The sequence below is a fragment of the Coregonus lavaretus genome, assembly GCF_964263955.1.
Source record: "Coregonus lavaretus genome assembly, contig: HAP1_SCAFFOLD_839, whole genome shotgun sequence".
Classification (NCBI taxonomy): domain Eukaryota; kingdom Metazoa; phylum Chordata; class Actinopteri; order Salmoniformes; family Salmonidae; genus Coregonus; species Coregonus lavaretus.
The window spans coordinates 93,233-117,649 of NW_028165314.1; the positions used below are offsets into that span (position 1 = coordinate 93,233).

The 24,417-nt window shown below is 43.6% G+C and overlaps 2 protein-coding genes across 2 annotated transcripts in view; one reads left to right on the plus strand and one right to left on the minus strand.

Annotated features, from left to right (window-relative positions):
- Positions 1 to 3,633, plus strand: part of LOC311115990 (interleukin-1 receptor accessory protein-like 1) — a gene marked incomplete at both ends in the record, with an annotated part of 75,253 nt that extends 71,620 nt beyond the window's left edge. Inside the window, 2 exons of the mRNA XM_084191123.1 lie at positions 570 to 614; positions 2,891 to 3,633. Coding sequence (XP_084047249.1) covers positions 570 to 614; positions 2,891 to 3,633 — 788 coding nt within the window. The remainder of the gene's footprint in view (positions 1 to 569; positions 615 to 2,890) is intronic.
- Positions 3,634 to 22,192: 18,559 nt separating this feature from the next.
- Positions 22,193 to 23,537, minus strand: LOC311115995 (nuclear receptor subfamily 0 group B member 1-like; the record flags this gene model as incomplete). The annotated part of the gene is made up of 2 exons (XM_084191129.1): positions 22,193 to 22,505; positions 22,985 to 23,537. 2 exons carry the CDS (start codon positions 23,535 to 23,537, stop codon positions 22,264 to 22,266), a joined length of 795 nt encoding a protein of 264 aa, XP_084047255.1. The 3' UTR covers positions 22,193 to 22,263.
- Positions 23,538 to 24,417: the final 880 nt, after the last annotated feature.

Consider the following 24,417-nt stretch of genomic DNA (forward strand, 5'->3'; position numbering starts at 1 on the left):
ATGGTAACGGTTTATTTCCTATCAGTTTGTGTCGATGTTACGATTTGAGTCAGTTTGACTTAAATGTTTGTGTTGTTAGGGGGACTGTGTTAATATGGGATAAGTGGCACTAACCCAGAGCTAAAATACAGACCTTCTAAGGACATTTGTTCTCTTCTAAGACCTCAAAAGTCAATGGATTTGTCTCGAGGCAAATTAACCTATTTTTTTCTGAGGCAAATAAAGTTATTTGTTTCATTCAAAATGTATGCTATGTTGAAAGTTTGAGTATAAAGTACTCAATGGAAATAATAGTGTTCATAGCCAATGAATTGTTTAAAATGCATCTATTACAATGTAATACATAGTATATAGACTGACAGAGTCTCCTTCGGTCCTTATGCCACAACTCCCATATTAAACTGGGATAAACGTGTTTTGTTATCATTAGAAAGAAAAGGCGGAGTTGAGAGAAACTAAGCACAGTTTATCTAAGTAACTTATTTAAGTCCCTGACTCTAACTTCCTCTGATGCCTTTCTGCAAATCTACCTGATCGCACCTTTTGAATGTTGAACTATTTATGTTTAGGTTTCACCAATGATCATTTCCAGGACGATTCAAGACTCCTTAGAGGTACTCTCATTCCCCCAGCCACTTACCATTACTTGTGTCAGCAACTAGCCATAACCAGCCTCACCCACCGTGAGAGAGAGAGAGAGAGAGAGAGAGAGAGAGAGAGAGAGAGAGAGAGAGAGAGAGAGAGAGAGAGAGAGAGAGAGAGAGAGAGAGAGAGAGAGAGAGAGAGAGAGAGAGAGAGAGAGAGAGAGAGAGAGAGAGAGAGAGAGAGAGAGAGAGAGAGAGAGAGAGAGAGAGAGAGAGAGAGAGAGAGAGAGAGAGAGAGAGAGAGAGAGAGAGAGAGAGAGAGAGAGAGAGAGAGAGAGAGAGAGAGGAGAGAGAGAGAGAGAGAGAGAGAGAGAGAGAGAGAGAGAGAGAGAGGAGAGAGAGAGAGGAGAGAGGAGAGAGAGAGAGAGAGAGAGAGAGAGACTTTGTGTTAAAGTCAATTACAGAGAACATCCAGACTGACTTATCATAGTGAGGTGATGAGAGGGCTTTGTTGCTCCCTGCTCCTTCTAATCAGCCTGCTCTCTGGCTCTCCTCTATCCCCAGGGGCTCAGCTGAGCATAAGGCATGAAAGAGAAAAGGCCATTTGAGTTTTAACCTCCCCAAGGAGAGGGAGGGAGATGTAGAGGGCTGCACAAGGAGAGGGAGGGAGATGTAGAGGGCTGCACAAGGAGAGGGAGGGAGATGTAGAGGGCTGCACAAGGAGAGGGAGGGAGATGTAGAGGGCTGCACAAGGAGAGGGAGGGAGATGTAGAGGGCTGCACAAGGAGAGGGAGGGAGATGTAGAGGGCTGCACAAGGAGAGGGAGGGAGATGTAGAGGGCTGCACAAGGAGAGGGAGGGAGATGTAGAGGGCTGCACAAGGAGAGGGAGGGAGATGTAGAGGGCTGCACAAGGAGAGGGAGGGAGGGAGGGAGGGAGGGAGGGAGGGAGGGAGGGAGGGAGGGAGGGAGGGAGGGAGGGAGGGAGGGAGATGGCTGCACAAGGGGAGGGAGGGAGGGAGGGAGGGAGGGATGTAGAGGGCTGCACAAGGGGAGGGAGGGAGGGAGGGAGAGATAGTGAGGGAGGGAGGGGGAGAGAGAGAGAGATGGCCAGCCCTGTTGTCTCAGAGAGCAGCACCTCTCACAGTAGGGGCTCTTTGATTAGAAAGGGAAGCATAGTTCATCCTGTCAACCTGTAGTGGAAGAGCCTGAGTGTTTGTTTCTGACAGGCCCCCAGCAGCCTCACTAACAGCAGGCTTTAGCAACCTCTGCTCCTCTGGCATGTAGGGCACACGCACATTGGCTAAATTTGGCTCGATGATTTATACTGTTACAAACGAGAAACACTGTGTTTAGAAACGGCAGCTTGTATAGTGTATGTTAGAGTGTGTTTCACTACACATCCATGCACGTGCATACACACACACAAGACACACACACACACGACACACACACACACACACACACAAGACACTAGCTCTTTCTCTCCTTTTCACTTTATCTCTCTCTCCCTCTCTCTCTCTCTCACATACAAACACCTACCCACAGATCCATTTCTCTCATATTGTTATCACTATTGAGTTATTGTGACTCAGTAGGTCTGTAATAGCCATTAGAGCAGCAGGTTAGAACATTCAGTATAACAAGGCTATGGGCTCTGATAGGTCAACCTATTGTCTGATGTTGTGTTTGTGTGTCTTGTGGTTTTTGGCTTATTTCCCATTCTCTCTGTTTTTCTCAATATTGGCTTATTTATTTATTTTTAACGTAAAATGCATGCTCTATGTCCTGTTATGATGCATTAGATTTAAAGGCAACACTTCCATTTAAATATCCTATTTAGCTAGTCAAACTCAATAGAATGCAATAGCAGGCAGCATCAACAAGTGGATGATAGACCATATCTTACATACTATACATACAGACTAGAATATATATATGATATATTTATATGATATATGATATATTTAGCTGTATTATTATTTTGAATACTGTAACTTCTTTCATTTCTTTCTTGCCTCTCTTTCTTTCTCTTTCCCTCTCCTTCCCTCCCTCCCTCCCCTCTCTCTCTCTCTCTCTCTCTCTCTCTCTCTCGCGCGCTCCCTTTCCTTCCCTCCCCTCTCTCTCTGTATCCCTCTCCTTCCCTCCCCTCTCTCTCTGTATCCCTCTCCTTCCCTCTCTCTCTGTATCCCTCTCCTTCCCTCCCTTCTCTCTCTGGATCCCTCTCCTTCCCTCCCCTCTCTCTCTGTATCCCTCTCCTTCCCTCCCTCCCCTCTCTCTCTCACTCCCTCTCCTTCCCTCTCTCCAGCCTATATCGAGGATGTGGCGCGCTGTGTGGACCAATCCAAGCGCCTCATTATCGTCATGACACCCAATTATGTGGTGCGGCGTGGATGGAGCATCTTCGAGCTGGAGACCCGCCTCCGGAACATGCTGGTCACCGGGGAGATCAAGGTGATTCTGATTGAGTGTGCCGAGCTGCATGGCATCATGAACTACCAGGAAGTGGAAGCGCTCAAACACACCATCAAGATGCTGACCGTCATCAAGTGGCGTGGCCCCAAGAGCAACAAGCTCAGCTCCAACTTCTGGAAACACCTGCAGTACGAGATGCCCTTCAAGCACATGGAGCCCATCATCAGCAACGAGCAGGTGCTGGACGTCAGCGAGCAGGGCCCCTTCGGCGAGCTCCAGACCGTCTCCGCCATCTCCATGGCAGCAGCCACCTCCACCGCCATGGCCACGGCGCACCCGGACTTGCGGAGCACCTTCCACAACTCCACTCTCAACTACCACACCCAGATGAGGCAGCAGAAACATTACTACCGCAGCTACGAGTACGACATGCCCCCCGGCGGCACACTGCCTCCCCTCTCCACCCTGGGTAACCAGCACACCTACTGCAACATCCCTATGACTCTGATCAACGGACAGAGGCCCCACGGCCAGGCCAGGACACCCAGAGAACAGAGCATCGAGGAGGCACACGCCAATAACGTCATGCTACCGCTGCTGCCACGCGAGACCAGTATATCCAGTGTCATCTGGTGACAGCACCAGGCTGGCGTAGGGACAGATGGGACATATGTAGAAGGAGATTTAGCTGGCAGAGTGTGTGGTGGTGGTGCGACAGAGACCCTTAGAGCACTAGAGAACGCTGCTGTGGAATTTGCACCAGGATTCAAAGGGGGAAATCAACAACACAGGACAAGTCATTCTGTCAGACTAAGACGACGTTTGTTCGACAAGGACTAAGGAGGATTTGGCGTGAAAAGGAGAACCCGTTTGGTTTGAGATGCCTGTACACACACACAGACACACACAGACACCAACGCCGATGTTCATTTACCCAGAAACTCAAGGAATACAGGGTCTTGTACATATATTTTATATTTCTTAATAGCGTCAGTATTTTTCTGTTATTTTCTTTTACCTTTCATTCACCAGTTTTTATCATCAAATTTCTACGTCTGTTTTGATTTATGGTTTCAATTTTTTTGTATTTGGGTATGAAAGTGAAACGATGGTCTGTGAGGTCTATTGGCTGAACTGTTGTGATTTTGATCTTGACTTGTAGTGGAACAAGTGTAGTTTGAACGCTCTTTGTTTTTTAACAGTTATGGCAAGAAAATGTCATTTTTTGTTGTCCTGGTTACATAGATGGAATCTTCTTTTATTGGGACTCTTAAACAAAACTAGAATATGCAACAGATGAAGAGGCCTGGGAGTATGCAAGATATGAATAAATGAACCGACCAATCAGGACACTACAGAGACTGGTGCTAGACTTGGTGTGCAAGTGTTGCAGCTCTCACAAGCATAGTGACATTTTCTTTTCAAAAGACAGCCTTTCTGTTCAGCTTAACAGAGAAATATATCACCCTAAAAACAACTATGTGTATTATTTTATGAGAAAGTATATTTTTGTAACAAAAATATTTGCTTGGAAGTACATACTTATTCACATTCTCATCCCACTAATGACAGAAATAGAGTAACGTGCATTCTGTTTTCTACATTATTTTGCTAAGCAGTTCCCTAATTGCATAGCAGACAAAGTGGATTTTTGAGTCCTTCAATAAATATCTTATCTTACTGTAAAGATGAAGAAATACAAAAGCATTTGAGATGTTTTCATCAAGTCCTAATATCATTGTTGGGTGGGGGGCAATGTATATTTGTGTTTCAAAGACTTTTCCATAACAGAGTAGTGTGCATAGTAACTAGATGTATTCAACCTGATATATGTCAATGTATTTAAAGAAAAAACACTGTTCACACTCGAAAACGTTCATCAAAGCAGATTCGTGATAAGTATCTTCATTTCCCCACCGCACATGAATACCAGATAACCTCGATGTAGTGCCTCCCTGATTTCTATGGAGAAGGACAGCAGCCATTTGAAAAGACGACACACTGAACACAGTTGACTTCCAAGATATGTTCAGAGTGTTGTTGTCATATGTTCCTATAAGAAGAAATCTTTAGCATACCATGTGACAGTCTGTCAAACAGACCAAAATACAAGAACAAATCATGGCGTTAGACCCAAGAGAAATTTATCTCCACACATGATGTTCAAATTCAACTTAAACCCCTTGAAATATCCAATGGTCCGTAGCGGTATGAGGAAATTCAAGATTATCCTTATTATTCTTCAAGCAAGTGAGACCAAAGCTAAAATTGTGCTTGTGAAGAAAAAATATCTGAAATCCACCACATGATCCACATTAGGGCTTGTTTTAGGGCTTTACAAAGTTTTCTGGTTAGTTTCAGATTGGCCAAAATATGATGTCATGAAGTCCAATAAAGCAACACTAAGAACTACTCAAAGACCCCAATGTTGTTGTTTACCAGGACTTGGTAAAGCTTGGTTGGGAGGTGCTTTAGTGGTGAGATTAGGCCTGTGTTGGGTCGGTCCTGACACAACGCATGTCCCTATAATGTTGCCATGGTTAAACTAATGTAAACAGTCTCCAAGAGAACCTCTGAAAGAAATAAAGCGACAGACTGTGCTATCATACACTCCACAATCAAGTCATACATAGTTCTGTAAGTCGCTTTGGATAAAAGCGTCTGCTAAATGGCATATTATATATTATTATTCTTGTGAACCCTATGATGTACGAAACGATCATTTACGGGATCCGACACAGTTATTCGATATACTGTAATATCTGGTATCGTATCATTGTTTTATTGATACTTTATAATGTTAGCAGCTTCTAAACAGAAACAGTGAGGTAGTGTTTTCAATCCCTTGTAGTGCCAAACATTATGCAAAGTGAATTAACCTATACACAATGAGTAAACACTGTAAGAGATTTCTTTGTCCCCCTCGGTCTGCAAAAATGATTGGTTTTTCAATTTCCCTTTGGTTTAACTTTTCAGTGTTGGTCTTTTTCTTCAATGTACTGTACTCAGTTGGCTGCTTGGTATATCACTGAGAAGAACGTCAATTTCCAACTGTCATAACTGCCTGACCTAACAGAAAACAAACAGTAACGTTTGATCCATTCGAGAGAGCGCTCCTTTAAGGTGTGGATTTCTTGTATTCTATGACATTGTGTATATAAATCAAAAATGGTAATAAGATGAAGACAATCTAGCCACATTCATAAAAAACGATGTTTGCATTTTCAGAGTGAGTGGCAAACTTGTTTTATGAACCTTTCTGGTAATGATAATAATGATATTAATGATGATCATAATTAATAATATATAGCACAGAATTATTCCAGGCACTTTCACAACTCTGAGACAAGATTACGGTTCTATTGTCTCTCCAGTTTCTGATTCATTTCGTTTTTTATTATGTACCTGCAATGTTAATTAAAGAGATACTATTATTATTAATAATAAAAACACATTTAATAATTGTTCTTTAGACCTCTCTACTTGCATCTTGACATCAACAGTCTTGTTATGATGGGACACCAAGTCAAATGCTGATTGCAATCGCTGATTTTCATTTAAAGGAACTGCCCGGTGAAAATCTAACTTTTATAAGTTCATATTCTGTTAACACATATCCAAATAATGTTGCTGACTCGGATACTTGTATTTGTGGCCAAAGCATACATTGGAGGAGAAAAAAAACACTTCCAAAACCCCATCTCAAACTTGTATCTCAAACAGACCGTTTAATAAATGCTTGCTATTTCCTCATAGAACATGATGTCATCTCCCTGAGGAGGATGAGCTGGCCAATCAGCGGTCTAGAGGAGGATGAGCTGGCCAATCAGCGGTCTACTTGCATTAATAATTTTAATGACCGGTATACACCCACACCATTCTACCATTCTGTTGTTGGGGTACGCCCACACCATTCCAACACAAAAAAGCTGCTTTTTAACATATTAAATTAAAACATTTTGGAAGGAAAACTATTTAATTATAGGTCATATTTCATAGAAATTTAGAAACACTGGGCAGTTACTTATTCACTAATGATGTAGTTATGATGTAGTTCCTCTCCCATTACATTTAGCTTCTGCTAAATTCCTACTCCACTCTTTGGTGTTGAGGTAACTGGGGAAACTGTATGTTGCAGGAAAACACTGTAATCTTGAGCCCCGGATAGATCCAACCATCACTGTAATGTTGCCCCCCCGGCACTGGCTGTGACGGCAGAATTCAGGCCGCTATACTGGACCACAGCAGCAGCAGCTAAGCTTGTGATCATGTCTGTACATCACACACACACACACACATACACACACACACAAGTACACACACACACACACACAGAAGACTGAAAAGATTTAGCATGGGTCACCAAATCCTCAAAACATTATACAGCTGCACCATCGAGAGCATCCTGACTGGTTGCATCACCGCCTGGTATGGCAACTGCTCGGCATCCGACCGTAAGGCGCTACAGAGGGTAGTGCGTACGGCCCAATACATCACTGGGGCCAAGCTTCCTGCCATCCAGGACCTATATAGTAGGCGGTGTCAGAGGAAGGCCCAAAAAATTGTCAAAGACTCCAGTCACCTAAGTCATAGACTGTTCTCTCTGCTACCGCACGGCAAGCGGTACCGGAGCGCCAAGTCTAGGTTCAAAAGGTTCCTTAACAGCTTCTACCCCCAAGCTATAAGACTGCTGAACAATTAATCAAATGGCCACCTTCAGGCTCTGCTCAATCCCTACACCCCAACCCGTGTACTCTGTTCTGCCAACACTGGTCTCTTGGCCCTCCTACCCCTACTCATCCCAGTCCAAGCTCTTCTCTGTCCTGGCACCCCAATGGTGAAACCAGATTCCCCCTGAAGCTAGGACAGCAGAGTCCCTGCCCATCTTCCGAAAACACTACCTCTTCAAAGAGTATCTTAAATAAAATTAGATAATAAGATTAATAATAGATTCTACTAGCGTCTGGAACTCTATTGGAGGGATGCAACACCATGCTTCCACGAGAAATTCCATCACTTGGTGTTTTGTTGATGGTGGTGGAAAACGCTGTCTCAGGCGCCACTCCAGAATCTCCTATAAGTGTTCAATTGGGTTGAGATCTGGTGACTGAGACGGCCATGGCATATGGTTTACATAATTTTCATGCTCATCAAATCATTCAGTGACCACTCATGTCCTGTACTGTATATCACACACACACACACATACGCACACACACACATACACACATGCACACACATACACACACACACATGCACACACATGCACACACGCACACATACACATGCACACACAAACACACACATACACACACACACACATAAATACTGTAATCATGGATGTGTCAGAGTTCAGACAATGGGGGGGGCTACTGCACTCACTTAAATGGCACCTTTCTGCAACGAAACATTCCAACCAAGGGAATGCATAGTCGGTTCCTGTGTTTTTTTCACATTGTGCCTGTTGCCACAGCAACCATGCCCTCACAAGTAAATGTTTGAATATTGGTGGTGGTGGTGGAGGGTTTGGGTTGGGGGGCTTCGAGAGAGGGTGGAGGGATGGAGGGGGTTAAACTGGCAAGGTGGAGGTGCTGCTATTGTGGAGGAGTAACCCCCATAAACACCAGCTCACCAACAGCCTGTGTTTGCGTTGTGATCTGGCTGCATGGGTAATTGGCTGGCTCCAGAGAATACCGACCAAACAAGGAGCAGCAATCCTCCATATTGGAGCCTAATTAAGCTAATTAAATCAGGTCTTTGCACCGTACGGAGGGAGGGAGGAAGGCGTGCTCCATCATTTACACCGAGATCTATTGATAAACGTTGAGCTGTACAGTACGTGATGTTTATCCTGTATTGTTTGTTCATATGACGTGCTAAATTGATAGGCTTTTAGAAATAATAGACTGACATGACACATTCTACTGGCCCTCTGTGGTGAGTCATATTTCACTACTGGTTTCCTGGAGCTATGGCAGCAATCTAATATTGATTACATGACAGTGTGTGTGGGATCTGATTGCAGGACACACAAACATATATTTCATAATTTCTGGAAGGAAATTGTACGAAAGAATGGCAAGAATCAAAGCTTTTGAAAATCTTCTTTACCGGTAAATGTTTCCAGTATGTTAGTGTGTATTCCATTTATGATGTGCTGTATATATTTTGTGTAGTGTATGTGAGTCATGGTTTGTGTGAGTGTGTACGTGTGTGTACATATTTGTTGCACTGAGAGGAGGGGCCAGTTGTTTATGACTACCGTGTGAACTGCTGACGCTGGCCGGTTCCCTCCTGGGTGAGCAGAGCAGAGCAGAGCGGTACAGGAGCCATAACTCAGTGGACTGCTATTAAACCTGAAGACGACAATCAATACGACTCCTCATTCTGCCCAGCGACTCTCTCAATCAGCCAGGGACCCGTCGGTCCGTCGGAGAATCAGGCTAAATCAGGTGAGTCACAGCGTTGCTGCAAAACATCCCAAGAACGCTCCACTTGTAAGACCTCACCTCACCGGGCCTTGCGGTGAAACCAGCCAAACATCCTTGAAGAAATCAGACCTGGCCGTGCATGTGCGTCTATCTGTGTGGCTTCCCAGAGAGGGGACGCCAGATGTTTTCATTTAGAATGAAGTGTCTCCGTGTGGTTCTTTAGCTTCTGTGGTTTTTCCCTCCAAATAAAATCCTCTTCACTTCATTATGATGTCACGGCATAACGAGCTCCCCATTCAAACGCACATGTGCTGCTGCTGCTGGGAAGCTCCAGCCATATAGCAATGCTACTTGTAGGACGTTATTCACTCTGGCAGTTTGGTTTTGGTATTTTATTAGGATCCCCATTAGCTGTTGCGAAAGCAACAGAACATTAATAGACATGAACAGATCAAGGACAGAACTACATACATTTTAAAACGGCACACATAGCCTACATATCAATACATACAAATAGGGGAGAGGCGTTGTGCCGTGAGGTGTTGCAAGTTAGCGTTTTTCGTCATGAATCTTGTTCTGGAAGTAGTTGTACAGAGTGGTCAATAGCTGGCACAGCCACAAAGTCATAAAATCTGATTTTAAACCTAATCTTAAACCTAACCTTAACCACACTGCTAACCCTAATGCCTAACCCTAACCTTAAATTAGACCAAAAAGCACAGGTTTGACTTTGCAGCAGGCTTATCTAAGGCGAAGTCGCTCAGTTCTGTCTCCAGGACAAGACTCATGACAATAAACGTCAACCTGCCACTTTTTCACCAAATGTAGCCCTTTCCTGCAGTCAAATGACCTAGTGGCCCCATGGGTTGAATGTTATTAATATGTATAAAAAAGAATTGGGGGGGGGGCAACAATTCGGTGTTTCTATGTCAAACTGTTTTGTTATATTTCAGTCTTCTGTGACGGTTATAAAGTGTAGTATTGGGATGCAAACTCATAATGTTTTACATTTCAACTCCATATCTGACATGGTACAGGTGTCTTCTTTTTGTAAGCCCATAACCATGTTTGTGAGGTGTATACTTTTGTTTCAAAGTAGATTTGTTTAAAACTACCAAGAAACACTCTGTGTGACCCTGATTTAGCCCGCTGCAGTAAAAGGTTAAACAGTGTTTCATATAGAAATACACTATATATACAAAAGTATGTGGACACCCCTTCAAATTAGTGGATTCAGCTATTTCAGCCACACCTGTTGCTGAGAGGTGTATAAAATCGAGCACACAGCCATGCAATCTCCATAGCGAAAAACATTGGCAGTAGAATGGCCTTACTGAAGGGCTCAGTGACTCAACGTGGCGTCTTCATAGGATGCCACCATTCCAACAAGTCAGTTCGTCAAATTTCTACCCTGCTAGAGATGCTGTTCAACTGTAAGTGCTGTTATTGTGAAGTGGAAACGTCTAGGAGCAACAACCACTTAACCGCAAAGTGGTAGGTCACACAAGTTCACAGAACGGGACCGGCAAGTGCCGAAGCGCATAGCGCTAAAAAATGGTCTGCCCTCGGTTGCAACACTCACTACAGAGTTCCAAACTGCCTCTGGAAGCAACGTCAGCATAAGAACTGTTCGCCGAGCAGCCGCACACAAGCCTAAAATCACCATGCACAATGCCAAGCGTCGGCTGGAGTGGTGTAAAGCTCGCCGCCATTGGACTCTGGAGCAGTGGAAACGCGTTCTTTGGAGTGATGAATCTAGGGCTGTTTTTCATGGTTCGGGCTAGGCCCCTTAGTTCCAGTGAAGGGAAATCTTAACACTACAGCATACAATGACATTCTAGACAATTCTATGCTTCCAACTTTGTGGCAACAGTTTGGGGAAGGCCCTTTCCTGTTTCAGCATGACAATGCCCCTGTGCACAAAGCGAGGTCCATACAGAAATGGTTTATCGAGATCGGTGTTGAAGAACTTGACTGGCCTGCACAGAGCCCTGACCTCAAACCCATCGAACACCTTTCGGATTAATTGGAACACCGACTGCGAGCCAGGCCTAATCGCCCAACATCAGTGCCCGACCTCACTAAGGCTCTTGTGGCTGAATGGAAGCAAGTCCCCGCAACAATGTTCCAACATCTAGTGGAAAACCTTCCCAGAAGAGTGGAGGCTGTTATAGCAGCAAAGGTGGGACCAACTCCACATTAATGCCCATGATTTTGGAATGAGATGTTCGATGAGCAGGTGTCCACATACTTTTGGTCATGTTTCACATTGCAATACATGTTCATATAAAGTAAATGTCTTTCACATTGCAACAACGCTCACATTACTTTTGATATGATTCTCTTCTCTTTTGTTACTATACATTTTACTATTACTTAATCCGACTGCTCTTAATTGATGATCACTTAAACGTTTGGTAAACCTATAGATTTAACATGTCAACTGGTTTGTCTACTACAGCTTCTGAGAACTACATAAAGAAAATGTATGTCTGTAAAGTAGAAACACAAAAAGTATGATACTGTATATACTCGAATGTACTACTATGATGATGACTATTATGATTTCAAATATGATATTGACAAGATCAGAGATGTACAGTATGTATCAAATCAAAGTGTATTGGTCATGTACACAGATTAGCAGATGTTACAGCAGGTGCAGTGAAGGGATTGTGTTTCTATCTCCTACAGTAATACAACATCAATACAATACAGGACCAATACGCAAATAATCTAGAAAGTAAAAAACAAGAAAGAAATCCATCCCCTATACAGTAAACATGTATCCAAAATAAAGTTGCTTGGGGGGGGGGGGGGGGGGGTCTCTTATGAACTGAGCTATGTACAAGACCACTACAATACATGCATACAATACAATACTGTACAATACAATACACGATTACAATACAGGTGGAAGATGTACGATTGCCATCCCCATGAGCGTACCACCCTCCTTGAGGCATGTAATGATTTCAACCCAGACCGACAGTACCAGTCAAAAGTTTGGACACACCTACTCATTCAAAGGTTTTTCTTTATTTTTACTGTTTTCTACATTGTAGAATAATAGTGAAGACATCAACACTATGAAATAACACATATGGAATCATGTGGTAAGAACCTTCAAAATGAGATTCTTCAAAGTAGCCACCCTTTGCCTTGATGACAGCTTTGCACACACTTGGCATTCTCTCAACCAGCTTCATGAGGTAGTCACCTGGAATGCATTTCAATTAACAGGTGTGCCTTGTTAAAAGTTAATTTGTGAAATGTATTTCCTTCTTAATGCGTTTGAGCCAATCTGTTGTGTTGTGACAAGGTGAGGGGGTATACAGAAGATGACGTCCAAGTCCATATTATGGCAAGAACAGCTCAAATAAGCAAAGAGAAACGACAGTCCATCATTACTTTAAGACATGAAGGTCAGTCAATACAGAAAATGTCAAGAACTTTTAAAGTTTCTTCAAGTGCAGTGGCAAAACCATCAAGCGCTATGATGAAACTGGCTCTCATGAGGACTGCCACAGGAATGGAAGACCCAGAGTTACCTCTGCTGCAGAGGATAAGTTCATTAGAGTTAACTGCACCTCAGATTGAAGCCCAAATAAATGCTTCACATAGTTCAAGTAACAGACACATCTCAACATCAATTGTTCAGAGGAGACTGCCTGAATCAGGCCTTCATGGTCGAATTGCTGCAAAGAAACCACTACTAAAGGACACCAATAAGAAGAAGACTTGCTTTGGCCAAGAAACACAAGCAATGGACATTAGACAGGTGGAAATCTGTCCTTTGGTCTGATGAGTCCAAATTTGAGATTTCTGGTTCCGACCGCCGTGTCTTTGTGAGACGCATAGTAGGTGAACGGATGATCTCCGCATGTGTGGTTCCCACCATGAAACATGGAGGAGGGGGTGTGATGGTGTGGGAGTGCTTTGCTGGTGACACTGTCTGTGATTTATTTAGAATTCAAGGCACACTTAACCAGCATGGCTACCACAGCATTCAGCAGCAATACGCCATCCCATCTGGTTTGCGGTTAGTGGGAATATCATTTGTTTTTCAACAGGACAATGACCCAAAACACATCACCTGGCTGTGTAAGGGCTATTTGACCCAGAAGGAGAGTGATGGAGTCTGCATCCGATAACCTGGCCTCCACAATCACCTGACCTCAACCCAATTTATGGTTTGGGATGAGTTGAACGGCAGAGTGAAGGAAAAGCAGCCAACAAGTGCTCAGCATTAGTGGGAACTCCTTCAAGACTGTTGGAAAAGCATTCCTCATGAAGCTGGTTGAGAGAATGCCAAGAGTGTGCAAAGCTATCATCAAGGCAAAGGGTGGCTACTTTGAAGAATCTCAAATCTCAAATATATTTTGATTTGTTTAACACTTTATTGGTTACTACATGATTCCATATGTGTTATTTCATAGTTTTGATGTCTTCACTATTATTCTACAATGTAGAAAATAGTAAAAAATAAAGAAAAACCCTTGAATGAGTAGGTGTGTCCAAACGTTTGACTGGTACTGTAGGTCAGGCTTGGATTCGCCATGCAAAAAGGGTTTTCCCCAGGTGCATGAACACTGAGGATATTTACTGTGATTTTGATGAGAACCTATGGCCAAATGCTCCAGACAGTCTTGATGCTAACTAGTGCTGCTAAACATGTGTCTTTCCTTTCTTTCATTTAGTTACATTGTATAAGATGCATTCAATGATCACACCTTTGATCAGATATGGGATAGAAATGACTGAAACGATGTCCAGTCCATTTTAATGGGTAGTGCAAGTGTATTGCCTAATGTGAAAACAGTCATGTACTGTCATTTACAGTACTGTAGCATACTATATTCAAAGGGCAATTTTGAAATATCTATCTTACATATTTTCTCTTATTGGATTAACTGGTTGTTAAAATAACTACATTGAGAAGATATTATGTTGTATTTTTGTGAATAAACCAATATACTCATTAAAATATAACAGTAAACTTATATTTTGGATCAGTGATTGTGTGGTGAAAGATGTCAACAAACAAAATGAATGCACAATTGAAGGTTTTGAATGTAAGACTGGCTGTGTTACAAGTGTTACCAGTTTGGAGTTTTGTACTGAGTTTAGAAAATTCCCCACATTTGTGAAAAGGGTACCAAAGCGATAAAAAAACTGTAGCTATTCATTGCTCTCTCTCTCTCTCTGTGTGTGTGTGCGTGTGCGTGTGTGCGTGCGTGTGTGTGTGTTGATTCAAAATGGCAGGTGTACTGTAGCTAGAGAAATAAGAGCCAGATCAGGAACGTAGTCATTCATTGTGAAACACTGTCATCTGTTGGTCATGGCTTGAATTGTAGCCTACATGATGTTTATAGTCACACTAGTCTGTTTCACCAGTCAGCCCAAAGACCACAACTCTTCTCTGCATAAACAAACACCTGGATTTGGTCAAGACATAAGCAACGTGAAGAATAGACCTGTCACATATACCCTACTTGTAGATATCGCTGGGCCCCTCTCTAGCTGGCCCCTGAACAGACGAGTGTGGCCTACTACAGTGAATGAGGTCACTCTGATCTATAGTTTTTGGGGGCCAATTTAAATCCAGATGGATTACCACTGTCTGCACCACTGTCACCGTGGAGGCTGCTGAGGGGAGAACGGCTCATAATAATGGCTGGAATGGAGTCAGTGGAATGGTATCAACCACATGGAAACCACGTGTTTGATATGTCTGATGCCATTCCATTGACTCCATTTCAGCCGTTATTATGAGTTGTCCTCCCCTCAGCAGCCTCCACTGGACTGTCACCAAGACAACGTTTCTAGTTGTAAACAAATTCCTTTTTATAAATCCCAAGCTTTAGTAATTTGAGCACACTGAAAGCTTGAGCATGGGTTGTGAGTGTGGGTTACCAAGGCAAAATGGCTGCTGCTGTGAGAGTGAATAAAAATGTATATATTTTATAAAGTAGCTGCTGCCCTCCCTGGCTATGAACTCATTACACCGATGGCCTCCATCGGTCTGAAAGACAGCTCTCCCCATCTCTCTCCCTTGTCCCCCTCAGATGATGACATCACACAGCGTCCCCCCCTTGGTGACAGCAGCAGCAGCAGCAGCTTACAGTCAGCCACACACACACACACACACACACACACACACACACCACACACACAAAGACACACTGCAGCGGCACACAGAGTGCTGTGACAGCTGTGTTTTTACAAGCCTGCAGAGTAATAATTAACTCGTTATCATCTTTGGCAATTAAGAGCTTAATTGGAAAGAAAGCAGAGAGGTTGTGGAGGGAGGGAGAGAGGGAGGGAGGGAGAGAGGGAGAGGGAGGGAGGGAGAGAGGGAGAGGGAGAGGGAGAGAGAGAGGGAGAGGGAGGGAGGGAGGGAGGGAGAGAGGGAGAGGGAGGGAGGGAGAGAGGGAGAGGGAGGGAGGGAGAGAGGGAGAGGGAGAGGGAGAGAGAGAGGGAGAGGGAGGGAGGGAGGGAGGGAGAGAGGGAGAGGGAGGGAGGCAGTGAGGTACAGTTGGTACAGAAACAACCCTGGGAAATAAACCAAGGGGCGTCTCATGCCACTCATCCTCTGTGGAGATGACCGATGAAATGGTTTGTTCGACTTCCTCTCAACGTGACACACACACACACACGTCCCCCTTCATTAGCATAAATCCTACTCCGGTACCTTCTCCCTCTCCACCTCCTCAGCCCGACTTAATTCCCAAGGAGAGACGTCTCAATACACCTGGGGCCAGAGGAAGGGAAGGGAAAACAGTTGGGCACCAGCTTGACGACATAAATTAAATAAAGCGTAAAGCAGCGGAATCCTTGCTGAATAGAGGTGTGTGTATTTAACTGTCAGAACAAAGTGGCAGCAGACCTCTGTCAGGGTGAATGAGTATATTAGTCACTGTGCCTGTTTATAATTGACACCCTGAGATTATCCTGTTTCATGCAACTTTCAGAGGGAGAGGGGTATAAAGGAGGTAGGGAGAGGAGTATAAAGGAGGGAGGGAGAGGGGGAAGGAGCTGCCCGGTGCGGTGGGGAGCCCCTTCCAAAGGGGGAGGAAATAGGAAAGAAAGAGCTTAAAACTAATTTTAAAAAACATCTCAGCGGAATATACATGATCAGGCAACAATGCAATTATTGTATCAATGAACCAGTGGGTTAAGCCCGTAGCACCTCCTTATAAGAAACACAATGTAAGGAAATGTGCCACTCCTACACAGGTAATACACAGGTTGGCCTCTATTAAATAACAGCAATTATGCCACTCCTACAATTGGCTGAATTATTGCCTGAATTATCTCTGTGCTATTCCAAAAGAAGCAATAAACAGCATGGTTTTTATATCTATCTACTCTCATATAGATCATCCAGTGAGGAAATCAATTAGCTGAGCAGATGCTGCGTTTAGGGTTGAAATGTTGCTAATGTATTATTCATTATCAACTCCTACAGGTGGAGGTTTATTGGACGAATCCTTCTCTTATTCATAAAACAGAATCAAAGCCATTTGAGTTTTTCTTCCCAACAGTAGCATAGTATCTCTGCTCTTACTCTTTCCCAGTGTAGTTTACAGTTGCCAGCTAGCATTAACACAGTGATGCTGTTTCACCGGGCGTCACACAGAAAAGGACCCACAAACCACCTCTGACACCAACTGACGAGGCACAGCAAGGGGAAAATGTGATCTCTTCTTCTCATTATGTTCTCTATGACAAGACACAGCGATGGGGAGACAGGGGTATTATACTGTAACTAGGGCAGAGCTGATACCACGGTTTAGGTTGACAAGAGAAGAGGAGATGAGAAGTCTATGGGGGAACTGAACTCTAGGGAGCAGATTAATTAGAGAAGGCATGCAGAGAGAAGCCGTGCACTGCAGAGACAGAGAGAGCAGGTCTGTGATGCCCTGGAAGAGGCCTGCTGCACTGACAGCTCTGCCTGGCTCCTGCCTGGCTCCTTGGGATCAGTCCGTCATGATCTCTTGCCTCATTTGAAATGGGATGGGATCACTTAGGGATTCCATGTGTCAAACACTGACTTAAACTACAGAGCTAGGAAGATTGAGAAAGTGAGATATGGATCTCTTTGGGGGACTGAGATGTCAAAGTGTGGTTTGATGTGAGTATTGCACCGTAGGTTGTTCTGAGGCATGCAGAGCTCTGCTGGATGGATTCAGAGCTGGGTTATTCTGAGATATGCAGAGCTCTGATGGATGGATTCAGAGCTGGGTTATTCTGAGATATGCAGAGCTCTGCTGGATGGATTCAGAGCTGGGTTTCAGAGCTGGGTAGTTCTGAGGCATGCAGTGCTCTGCTGGATGGATTCAGAGCTGGGTTCAGAGCTGGGTTCAGAGCTGGGTTCAGAGCTGGGTTCAGAGCTGGGTGGTTCTGAGGCATGCAGTGCTCTGCTGGATGGATTCAGAGCTGGGTTCAGAGCTGGGTGGTTCTGAGGCATGCAGTGCTCTGCTGGATGGATTCAGAGCTGGGTTTCAGAGCTGGGTGGTTCTGAGGCATGCAGTGCTCTGCTGGATGGATTCAGAGCTGGGTTCAGAGCTGGGTTCAGAGCTGGGTTCAGAGCTGGGTTCAGAGCTGGGAGGTCAGATGGGTGGTGCAGAAATAAGGCTACTCCCGGATTCATTTCTCAGAGTGTCTTTTCAAGATTGAAAATAATTAATTTTGATAACGCTTTACATTGAATAGCTCTTATGTGTAACAGTAGATATTGTAGTGACAGCATGCTTGCTTTGTATTAACATGGTAATAGAATTAACCTTAACCCTAGCTTCATGTCCACATCCCAGTTCAACCCTAACCCTAACCTCAACCACAACCCTAACCCTAACCTTAACCAGTGGAGTACTGCAGTTTCGTTGGGCCCCACTGCATTTTGGGGATTTTGGGGTGGGTGGGGGAGTTAACTTCCTAAAATTCTAAAAAAAAATCCATGGTGCAAAGAGAAACATTTGCGGTTTTATAATGCTATTCTACACATTTTGCAATGAAGCTGAGAGAATTTTGCATTTTTAAAGATAATTTCCTGCAATTCTACACATTTTGCCATGAGGCTGAGAGAAAATGTGGCATTTTACAACTAAATTTCATTTTTTTTATGCCGTGGCTTATGACGTGTTCATATGCTATCTGGGGAGGGGGTGTGTGGTACGCGGGGCTGCGGGGGGGTGTGGTATGTCGGCCAGTGACCTTAACCCTAGCTTCATGTCCACATCCCGGTTCAACCCTAACCCTCAACCCTAACTCTATCTCAGGGATAGGAAACTGGCCCCCCTTTTGAAGGCCCTCGGATCAATATTATTATATGTTTTTAGGAGCTCAGTCGGGGTTTCAACTTACTGTTGAGAGTTAGAATAGTAGAATACACAAGGTGCAATTTTGAAATTCGGTTGTACATTAGCAGTTTCTCTCTTATTATGTCAGTCACTGATCGTCAGTCAATTAGCCCATGTCAGGTAACATTTTTTAGATTGCTAAATTAGTTTAGCGGTCAGCTATCTACAGTGAGGGAAAAAAGTATTTGATCCCCTGCTGATTTTGTACGTTTGCCCACTGACAAAGAAATGATCAGTCTATAATTTTAATGGTAGGTTTATTTGAAAAGTGAGAGACAGAATAACAACAAAATAATCCAGAAAAACGCATGTCAAAAATTTTATAAATTGATTTGCATTTTAATGAGGGAAATAAGTATTTGACCCCCTCTCAATCAGAAAGATTTCTGGCTCCCATGTGTCTTTTATACAGGTAACGAGCTGAGATTATGAGCACACTCTTAAAGGGAGTGCTCCTAATCTCAGCTTGTTACCTGTATAAAAGACACCTGTCCACAGAAGCAATCAATCAATCAGATTCCAAACTCTCCACCATGGCCAAGACCAAAGAGATCTCCAGGATGTCAGGGACAAGATTGTAGACCTACACAAGGCTGGAATGGGCTACAAGACCATCGCCAAGCAGCTTGGTGAGAAGGTGACAACAGTTGGTGCGATTATTCGCAAATGGAAGAAACACAAAATAACTGTCAATCTCCCTCGGGCTGGGGCTCCAAGCAAGATCTCAACTCGTGGAGTTGCAATGATCATGAGAACGGTGAGGAATCAGCCCAGAACTACACGGGAGGATCTTGTCAATGATCTCAAGGCAGCTGGGACCATAGTCACCAAGAAAACAATTGGTAACACACTACGCCGTGAAGGCCTGAAATCCTGCAGCACCAGCAAGGTACCCCTGCTCAAGAAAGCACATATACAGGCCCGTCTGAAGTTTGCCAATGAACATCTGAATGATTCAGAGGAGAACTGGGTCAAAGTTTTTTTGTCAGATGAGACCAAAATCGAGCTCTTTGGCATCAACTCAACTCGCCGTGTTTGGAGGAGGAGGAATGCTGCCTATGACCCCAAGAACACCATCCCCACCGTCAAACATGGAGGTTTGGGGGTGTTTTTCTGCTAAGGGGACAGGACAACTTCACCGCATCAAAGGGACAATGGATGGGGCCATGTACCGTCAAATCTTGGGTGAGAACCTCCTTCCCTCAGCCAGTGCATTGAAAATGGGTCGTGGATGGGTATTCCAGCATGACAATGACCCAAAACACACGGCCAAGGCAACAAAGGAGTGGCTCAAGAAGAAGCACATTAAGGTCCTGGAGTGGCCTAGCCAGTCTCCAGACCTTAATCCCATAGAAAATCTGTGGAGGGAGCTAAAGGTTCGAGTTGCCAAACGTCAGCCTCGAAACCTTAATGACTTGGAGGCGATCTGCAAAGAGGAGTGGGACAAAATCCCTCCTGAGATGTGTGCAAACCTGGTGGCCAACTACAAGAAACGTCTGACCTCTGTGATTGCGAACAAGGGTTTTGCCACCAAGTACTAAGTCATGTTTTGCAGAGGGGTCAAATACTTATTTCCCTCATTAAAATGCAAATCAATGTATAACATTTTTGATGTATGTTTTTCTGGACTGATCATGTCTTTGTCAGTGGGCAAACGTACAAAATCAGCAGGGGATCAAATACTTTTTTCCCTCACTGTAAACTTGTTATCATGGTCGAATTACTGTCCAGGGGGCCCCATTGATTTTGTTAGTCAGTCTCACTCAGATATCATATTAAAAACTGCAAACATTTCTCTCCGCCCCATGGCAAAATATGCAGAATTGCAGTAAACTTGCTTAAAAACTGTAACATTTTCTCTACACCCCAAGGAAAAATGGATAGTATGGATGTGGGTAAGCAGTTCAGAGTTTTTGTGGCCCCCACCCCCATCAAAGTTGCCCTGCCCTCGCTTCATGTCCACATCCCAGTTCAACCATAACCCTTGCCTCAACCACAACCTTAACCCTAGCTTCATGTCCACATCACAGTTCAACCATAAACCTTGCCTCAATCACAACCCTAGCCTCAACCTCAACCCTAACCCTTAACCACAACCCTAGCCTCAATCAAAACCCTAACCCTCAACCACAACCCTAACCCTTGCCTCGACCACAACCCTAACCCTCAACCACAACCCTAACCCTAGCCTCAATTACAACCCTAACCCTAGCCTCAATCACAACCCTAACCCTAGTGTTTCCATGGGAACATCTTTACTCATAGGGGACCTCTCTGTCGTTGTTTGTGGATATGTTCCTAAATATTGCATTTCAACATCCATACACTAAGCAATTAACCTTTTCTGGACTTTTTTCATCTGTGTGTGTTATGTATTTTGCCCTGTCTATGTGTAGTGTGGCGTCTCTTCCTCCTCCTCTTCCTGCTCCTCCTCCTCCCACTCTTCCTCATCCTCCTCCTCCTCCTCAGATGAACATGGGGCACGTTGATCACATTTATCATCAGGCCTCACCACCACTGCCTGTTGCCTCCTCCCACGGCCTCCGCCCAGCGTGTCGTCACGGCAACACCTCTCAGGCCTGGCAGCCTTCCCCTCTCCTTAATGCATGACTGGTAGCCTAAACACCTCACCTCGGGTCCATGCCACTCTGGATGCCCACAGCCACCTGACATGTGCCTCCTTGTTCCATTGATGTGTGTGGCATGTGGTGTGGGTATGCTAACAGCCTGGTCTTGTCCTGACACTGGTTGGTACCAGACACGTGTTGTGACCCACCTCACCCTCACTAGATGGTACAGCAGCCCCTCCTAACGGACCGACCCAGTCCAATGACCTGTCCTGACATGAGATGCTACGTCCTTGGTGTCTGGAGGTGTGTTGAATGAATGCATGTCATTAGAAACACTGTTAGTACTACTGCTGTTTTTAACATATTCACAGTACCTCATAAAGAAGTTTATAACCTAGACAGTTCAGGAGCTGTGGGAGTGCTGAAAGCTTTGGGATTGATGTAGTTGTCAATGTCTGCAGGAATGGAAATGTATTTCTCTAGACTGTGGGCGAGCATTGCCCTCTTGAGGTGAAACACAGTAATGCATTATCACTATCAGCATTATCCAGGTAATGTTTTGCAATCAAATATGATTTAAATTATTTTGCATCTATGTCAGCATTATCCAGGTAATGTACTGCAATCAAATAAGATTGAATGTATTATGCAGCTGTTATTAGACATAACTTCAGACATAACTGTAGGCTATAATTTAAAAAAAGATGATATAGGTTGATAAACTGAAATAACCACATGCAAAGTTCAGCAAACACTTTTATTTTACAAAAATAAGATGTGTTATAGCAAAATAAATCTATATGGATAGCAACCCTATACACCTGCCTGTTGTTATTCTGTTCACCCTCCAGGCCAGTCCACAGCTCGGTCTATATTCAGTCTCTAAACAGTTTATTCAGTCTATTTTCCGTAAAACATTTCGAGTAGAAATTCATTCATGCTGACCGTGCCGATGACAGGTTTGAAGAAAAGTCCAGCAACGACGTTTGCATTGATGGACCGTAGCATGGAGAGCGCGATGAATAGTTTAGTGAACCTTGTAGCGTCTCTTCGGTGAGTGACTTTCACATATTCATTAAGGGCTTGATGCGCTTCGCTCTGCAATGCCTGAATGTAGCTTTGACACCGGAGCTCTGCAATGTCTAAGGAGAGAATAAAATGGAAGTTATAATCAGAAACAATTATGGTGAACTCAAACGAGTCAATAAGAGTCGCATAGTTAATAATAGCCCATTCATAAACTAATAATAATAATAGGCTCCTACTAATAATTCTAATAATTATAAAAACAATAACAACAATATTTATAATGATAATAATAATAATGATAATAATAATAATAATAATAATAATAATGATGATGATGATGGTAATTAATATTATAAAAACAATACCAAAACAACAATAATGATAATAATAATAATAATAATAATAATAATAATAATAATAATAATAATAATAATAATGATGATGATGATGGTAATGAATATTATAAAAACAATAACAAAAACAACTATTATAATAATAATAATAATAATAATAATAATAATAATAATAATAATAGGCTTGCTAATAATAATAAAACCAGTAAATACACCATAAAGCAATTTGTTTAACAAACCTGGATTGAAGAGAATGGCTCCCTTTAAATATGCGTATTCTTTGGTGCTGATGTCCAGTCCCCAACATTTATTCAAAAACATTTGTATTCCTTGGACATCAGTGAGAGAAACGCCTTGGCTACTGCGCCCGTGCGCGGTCTCCTGTCTTCCTTGTCCGCTGGTTAAAATCTTCTGTAACATACTGGGTTCTGGCGTCTCCATGGTCTCGAAGTCCATCATGTCCTGCGCCATGCCCAAAACGAGCAGCTGGGCCCAGCTGTTGCGCACGAGCTGTAACTGGTCCTCCGCAGGAAGTTCCCGAAAACAAAGTACATTTTTAACGAACTTCAGCGTTTTTAAAAGCACTGCCGACGCTGCTTTACAGGTTGTCTGGGGAGAACGGAGAACCACTTTCTTCTTAGATCCACACGAACAAACCTGCTGTTGAGGGACGGCCACCCTCGCGCGCCCCTGTGAATGCTGATTATATTGGTTGTCGTTTTTCAAAATGCTGTAAAGGATGCTTCTTTGTCCCCTTTCGCCGAGGCACTGGCAGCTGTCAAAGCAAGCCATCCCGTCCGTCTGTTGATAACTGGCAAATACAACCCTGGCGACGTGGAAGGTGAGGTTTTATATTTCCTTCCTCCCCATTGACAACTTGTTTAGACTTTATAAATATTCGACACCTCCCACCCAGTTCTTCACAGGCGCACCACTAGAGGGAGCCAGACAGCCAGTTGACACCAAACCAAACAAGTAGTGCAAAGTGGTCACATACAGAACAATAGACAATTGCTGGATTATGCGAAAGACACCCTGAATTAGATTTTCTAAATAATTAGGATATATAGTGCATTCGGACAGTATTCAGACCCCTTGACTTTTTCAACATTTTGTTACATTACAGCCTTATTCTAAAATTGATTAAATTGTTACTTTTTTCTTAATCAATCTACACACAATACCCCATAATGACAAAGCGAAATGTTTGCTAATTTATAAAAAATTAAAAACGGAAATATTACATTTACACAAGTATTCAGACCCTTTACTTAGTACTTTGTTGAAGTAAAATGTTGAAGCACCTTTGGCAGCGATTACAGCCTCTAGTCTTCTTGGGTATGACGCTACAAGCTTGGCACACCTGTATTTGGGGAGTTTCTCCCATTCTTCTCTGCAGATCCTCTCAAGCTCTGTCAGATTGGATGAGGAGCGTCGCTGCACAGCTATTTTCAGGTCTCTCCGGAGATGTTCGATTGGGTTCAAGTCTGGGCTCTGGCTTGGCCACTCAAGGACATTCAGAGACTTGTCCCGAAGCCACTCCTGCGTTGTCTTGCTGTGTGCTTAGGGTCGTTGTCCTGTTGGAAGGTGAACCTTCGTCCCAGTCTGAGGTTCTGAGTGCTCTGGAGCAGGTTTTCATCAAGGATCTCTCTGTACTTAGCTCCGTTCATCT